The sequence below is a fragment of the Olea europaea genome, chromosome 17, assembly GCF_002742605.1.
Source record: "Olea europaea var. sylvestris chromosome 17, O_europaea_v1, whole genome shotgun sequence".
Classification (NCBI taxonomy): domain Eukaryota; kingdom Viridiplantae; phylum Streptophyta; class Magnoliopsida; order Lamiales; family Oleaceae; genus Olea; species Olea europaea.
In genome coordinates, this window is record NC_036253.1 from 14,649,185 (window position 1) to 14,655,556 (window position 6,372).

The 6,372-nt window shown below is 36.5% G+C and overlaps 1 protein-coding gene across 13 annotated transcripts in view; it reads left to right on the plus strand.

The window, feature by feature from the left end:
• Positions 1-293: 293 nt before the first annotated feature.
• The window catches only part of LOC111365257 (protein BTR1-like), a 21,775-nt gene continuing 15,696 nt past the window's right edge, over positions 294-6,372 (plus strand). For 2 of the 13 annotated variants that reach the window (XM_022985689.1, XM_022985696.1), the window contains exons 1-3: positions 294-674; positions 1,145-2,804; positions 2,878-2,982. In XM_022985689.1, the coding sequence (XP_022841457.1) occupies positions 2,748-2,804; positions 2,878-2,982 (162 nt within the window). In that variant the 5' untranslated portion in view covers positions 294-674; positions 1,145-2,747. The other 11 variants (XR_002697393.1, XM_022985697.1, XM_022985692.1 and 8 more) reach the window with 10 other exon arrangements.

Consider the following 6,372-nt stretch of genomic DNA (forward strand, 5'->3'; position numbering starts at 1 on the left):
TGCAGATGGCTGATGCAGGCATACATGAGGATGATTTATTTATGAAATAGAATTTTGCTAGATGTACATTTTAATGTACATCTTTCATGACATTGTCCCCTATATGATACAATCTAGACAGTGATGTGAAAAGGTGTTGACGGAATCAAAGGCTATGATAATGCCATGTAGAATAATGTAAAACTTAATGTAAAGAAAGATGTACATGTAACATGATTCAATTTTAATTTAATTTAATTTTTTAGCTGAATCAAATAGGATGTAATAACTGTTGGGTCGCAACTCAACCCACTACTAAGCACGCACAGCAATTTCAGAGACAACTGCAGGAATTGCAACTAGAGAGGATCCTTGAGCCTCCCAAAACCCACACACTCTTCATTTCCAGTTTACGCGGCTCTTTCAACAACGACGCCTGCATCTCTCTCTATCCACCTATATGGGCTATTCATGTACATTTTTTTCATATCTATAGCATATGACATGATGTTGCATTGCATCGCATCACATTTTCAACATCAATTTTCCCTCTCTGCTCTAATTTTCTCCTTCATTTCATACGCATATATAGATATAAGGATACTAATATATATGGCAATGGAAGGAAAGGAATCTCAATATGATACACCGGCATCAGAACCAGTCTTTGCCCCGATAATCAACGCCTTCTATAGGTATGCATTTAGTTAGCGTACGAGGATCTGTGATTTTGGATTTGGTTATTGAAGAAAATTGCGAAAATTACATTAGAACCCTCTGGATAGACAATAATCACAATACTAGTGATTTTTTGGCAGTATATGAGGTGAAGTTAAATTTTGTTGTTATCTTTTTGTCATTTCAACATATTTGTATTGTTCTTATATAATTGATTGTTAAAAACTTAAAATTACTCGCGTTGTGAGTTTGTATACGATGCTGCGGGTATTCTATCGTTTACTTTTGGTACATTTAATAGGGAAGGCGCTTGGAACATAACTTAGAATAACCACCGTCAAAAGCTCGTTGGTTTTTGTGACTAATTGCTGAAATTACGTATCTAATAATTAATAACATCGGGAGATTGAAAACCATATCATAGAATTTCTACATAATTTTGAATGAAGTTCCACACTCTTTCACTATTTCAACACATGCTAATTAGTATTCCAGGTTTACTAAAGTGACAAACAGAGGGCCGACCCTTGGGCCAAGCCACCTAGGCAACCACCTAGGCCTCCAAATTTTGGCTTGGGCCCAGGGCCTCAAAATTCATGTTAGTTCCAAAATACAAAAAATGGTTTGGGGCCTTTTTGGGCTTGGAGTCTTGGACTATACATGCATAATCGGCTCAGCCTATGTATCTTTTCAATTGGAGTATTCGACATTTCGACTTCCTCTCAATCCTTTGCTTCGGAGCTTCCAGAGTATAGAGACCAGTTGCAAGCAAAGCAATTTCTACTGCTACGAGCCTACGACGTTGCCGGCAATTTACATTCCACGCTTAGGGAGTTTGGTTCTCTACAATCCTCGTTGAGATCCGTCTGAATTTTGATAGCAATTTCACCCTAATTTGAGGTAACTACAAATCATACCTATCCATTTTTCCCCATTTTGAACAAGTTACAAATAACACAAGATATAGTTGATTTGGAATCTTGGATTTTGGGTTGTAATTTTATTTACTTGTTTATTAAAGGAAGACAAAAAAGAAACCTTTCTTCCCAGGCATTTCCTTGCTTTCTTTGTAATAGAACTCTCTAATATCCACCACAACCTTTCCATTCCAGTTTCTTACCGACAGGTTCAACATTTTACGATTCTTGGAAAGCTGTAATTTCAAACAAACAAAAAATTCAAAATAAAATCCTTTAAAATACAATATTTATAGAAAGTGTAATAAACTTTATTATGTGATATAAAGAGACCTTCAATTAAGCTTTGAAGCAGAAAAATGTGAGCTCATCTGTGTTTGGTTTAATTGTTTAAGCTTTGCACATAGCCTAAGAAAGGGTTTTTTTTTTGTTTTTTACTTCATAGTAAGTGCGACTTTACTATGTTATTTATCTGAATTTTTTTATTTGTTTTACTCTTAATAATTTGTTCTATCAGCGTCTTAAACAAAATGTGAGAAGACTAAATATGATGCTAGCCTAATCTCTCGGATTGTAAGTGATTTTATTTTGCAATTCTATCTTTTAGATTGTACAAAGTTTTCATTTAAATGTAGATATTTTTTTATTTAAATATTGTTATACGTGTAGAAAAACAAAGTATGGGGCCTCAAGACTCGCTTGGGGCCTCCAAATTGTCAAGGCCAGCTCTAGTGACGAATACAGTAGCTTCAATTTATTTTATATGTTTCTCATAATCAATGTGGTACTCATCATTATTTCTAAATCACTGGCTTTATTACCTCACTGGTGGTTTCAATTATAGTAATATGGACGAAGGTGAAAGAGAAGCAACGAACTCCTGCCATAAAAGCATTGAGAGCATATACTTTCTCCTTTCAGCAATGAGTTTTCTCATTTCAACACCTCGGAAGTTCTTATCCTTCTTTTCTTAATCTCTGTAATTAAGCAGACAACGAGGAGAAAGCCACTCATGTTAGGCTCCTTTTATCAAATGTTGAAGCTGGCTCTATTATTGGGAAAGGTGGTTCGACAATCAATGATTTCTAGTCTCAATCTGGAGCACGCATTCAGTTGTCACGCAATTATGAGTATTTTCATGGAACATCAGATAGAATTGTCACTCTATCTGGAATGGTTAATGATATAATGAAGGCAATCGATCTTATTCTCAGCAAATTGTTGGATGAGGTACCACTCCAACTATATTTTCTAAACAGATTACAACATATTTTTTTAATTTTGGTCTATTCCTGTTGGTTAGTTTTATGCGGTGGAGGGTGGTCACGTGAACCCGCAATCAAAGATTAGGCTGGTGGTGCCCAACAGCTCGTGGAGGAATAATTGGGAAGGGAGGAGTCATCAAAAAGTACTATCCCCGCTTATTGTATTTAATGCTTGAAGATATTCCGTCAAAATTTTCTCTTCACACCGCTGTTGAAAGAAGTACCAACCTAAACCCAAAAAAAAAAAAAAAAAAAAAAAAAAAAAAAAGAACATGACATGGGTGGAAATCAAAACCTATGCTTGAGTGTTCAAAAGTAACTAAAACCTTCTTATTGAAAATTCCTTCCTGCCACTATCACACTAAATATAGTCTCTATTTTGAGACTTCTTTCCTCCAACTCAACACATTGCACGAGAGAGAAAAACTACCCTAGAATTCAAAAGTCTGGATTGTTTAAAACAATTCAGACTCTTTCAATCTCTAGTATCATAAAAAATTGCACATTAAACAATCCAGACTCTTTCAATCTCTAGTATCATAAAAAATTGCACAGCTAATCTAACCTTCCATTAGTTAGTAATTTAACGTCATGTTTTCATTTAGAAAAAAAAAAATGCACAAAGTACATTATAAAATTGACCACCATTTGAGCTCCAAGCCACCTACCAATTTTCACGATGACTCAGGATGGGGATACCTTGGAGTTGTGTCGGTAATTATGGTGGTGATAGACTGGTAGTTCAAGAATTTTCATTTGAATGATGAAATTTGTTCTCTTAGTTATGTTACTTAATCGTATGATGTTCTGGTGCTGGTGACATTGTTGAGTTTGGGGATGGCATTAGTAGGAGCACAATGCAATAGGATCGATCACTCATAGTAAAATATAGGACACGGTAAACTAAATAGTTAATGGTACACCGAGCAAGGTTTGGAAAACTCTATGGCTTTTCAACCTAATTTAAAGTTAGAGGATTTTTATAATCGCTTGGTCACCAGAAGGTTTTTGCTTTTTACCCACATGATATCATAAATTTCATTGCCTAGTCAAGTGTTCATTATTTGTTGTAAAATTTGCTTGGAAATGCTGCAGTAATGATTAAATATTCTAATCACTCCTTGTCTAAATTGATTTCTCCCCTTCATGTATCTAATTACCATTTTATATTATTTCTAATATGTTTGCCCCCCCCCCCTCCCCCTCTCTATTTCCAGTGATAAATTACTCTTGTACAGAATTGATTGCTTTTCTTGAATTGGAAAACGCTGATACATTGAACTTTCGAACACTTACTGATTTATCCCTTTTCTGACACCACCTGAACTGCTTGTCCGAAATTGGATATAATTCAAACTATGTTGGAACTTGTTCTTCTCAGGTGGATTGATTTATACTTTTTGTCGATTATCAATTTTTTCATTTAATTGTTCAAATAGGTCATTAATTGAAGAGTCTGATGCTGGCATAAAGATATCCCCCCAGGATAACTTCTACCCTGGTTTGCATGATAGGTTAGTCACAGTGATTGGTACATTTGATGAACAAATTAAAGCGATCAAACTTGATACTACTGAAGTTAGTAGAAGACCAATATTATCAGCAGTCTGTGAATGCTTCAGTTTCGTATTCTGGTATGGATTTTCTAGACATAATTAATCACACTTGTTTTTTTAACAACAATAGACATTCTTTTGTAGCTTTACATCTAGCATCTTTTGCTTTCGTCTACAATTTAAATGTTAACTGCTTCTCTAACAGCGACAGTCCTCTAGTTATTACTAGAATTGATGGTGTTGGTTAAAATTGAGTACATTATCAGATTCGATATGCTCGACAACAACCCCTGCTACTCGTGAAAATGAATTAGCCCTTGTTTGAGCCACATTCTAGGAAAAACGCATTATTCATATCAAATCAATGGAAAATGTGTGGTTAAAAAATAAGAAAAAATTTTAGATTTGCGTGTAATATTATTTTATTGAAGAATGTGTGATTGAAATGATGTCTAATCACTGTTGAAAAATGTATTTTCTTGAAAATAATGTGGCTCAAATAAGCCACTAGTTATTTATAATAATTGATAGTATTCTTAGACTAGTCAGGAAAACCTCTGAACAGGTGGGGGTGGACTTGGAGAATCTACTATATAACGTTGTATGGAGGGATGGAAGAATGGAATATGTGGTCACCAGGTCAGAGACTTTGTCAGAATATAACCCCCCCTCCCCCCACCTCTTTTTTCCATAAATAAATATAAACCCCCCCCCCCCTCCCCTTTTTTTTCCATAAATCAATAATTGGAATGGAAAAATAAATGTGGTACAAACTCCACTAAACAAGGTATAAACTGAACAAAAAAATCTTCTCATCAATCAATAAAATAAGGAATTTCCTGTATCTTCAAAACACAAGAAAAATAGAAAACTACTGTTCAGCTGCAAAATTGGGCTCTCAATCCCATCAGAAACCCTTCTTCTCGTGTCTTAAAATTAAAAATAACCTGCCTCACACAATTTGTAGCTCCTTTTTGGGTGCATGTTATCATACTTAATGTTGACCCCAAAAAGTGCGCCAACATATACCGGTCCCACCCGCACTTGCGTGGGCGAATGTCCAACACGCTAAGACACGTGAACGGTCTAAAACGAGCGGTTCAAAGGGGCGTGGGAGTAGCCCAACGACGCGGGACGGTGACGTTCGGAATCCGGCGGGTTGTTTGTAATCCGATTTTACAATAATTACCAATCGATGCTCGTAAATGTATATGTAAAAGTGTATAGACTCGATTTGTGTATTGCAAGTAAATGAGAGAGAGTTGAGTAAATGTAGTCTTTAGTATTGATTCTTGCATTAGCCTTTGACATCACACAATGGAAGTATTTATAGTGATACATATGAAATGGGAGCCCTTGGATGAAGTGACACGTGGTCTCATCTCTTTAGTTCAAACGTCTTTTCTTAGGTATGGGGCTTGACTTGCTAGCTTACGGCGCATTTATTGCTTGCGTAGGTCCTTCATACTAGTGACAAGACTTGACATTTATGCTTGTGACAAACGTTCCATCAGTCATTTGAATAAGATCTCTGAGCAGGCGATCTCTTGGGAGAAGTGACTGTGGAGGAAGCTTCTTGTGGTTAAGAGGCTCGTGCGTCAGTTTCGGGGCTTCGAACATTTGACAAATACTCCCACCTGAGGATGGGCCTTGGTAGTTGGGCTTCGGCAGACTCGCATAGATCAGATCGAAGAGCCTCGACGGATGGACCTCGGCTGAAGCACTTCGGATATAACCCACCTCGGCAATATTGTGCCACCTCGGCGGGAACGCCACATGGATCAGGATGAGGGCCATTAGCCCAGGTGGGTATGACAGGACACACAACAATAGTCCCCCAAGTCCAAGTATAATCATTAATGTAATGCGTGGACTTTAATGGAGTAAAAGTTGAAAGAATTTTTGAACCCCAAATAACAGTCCCCCAAGTCTAAGTATAGATATTTATATCATGGTTGGAGTTTGAGAAGTGTTGCT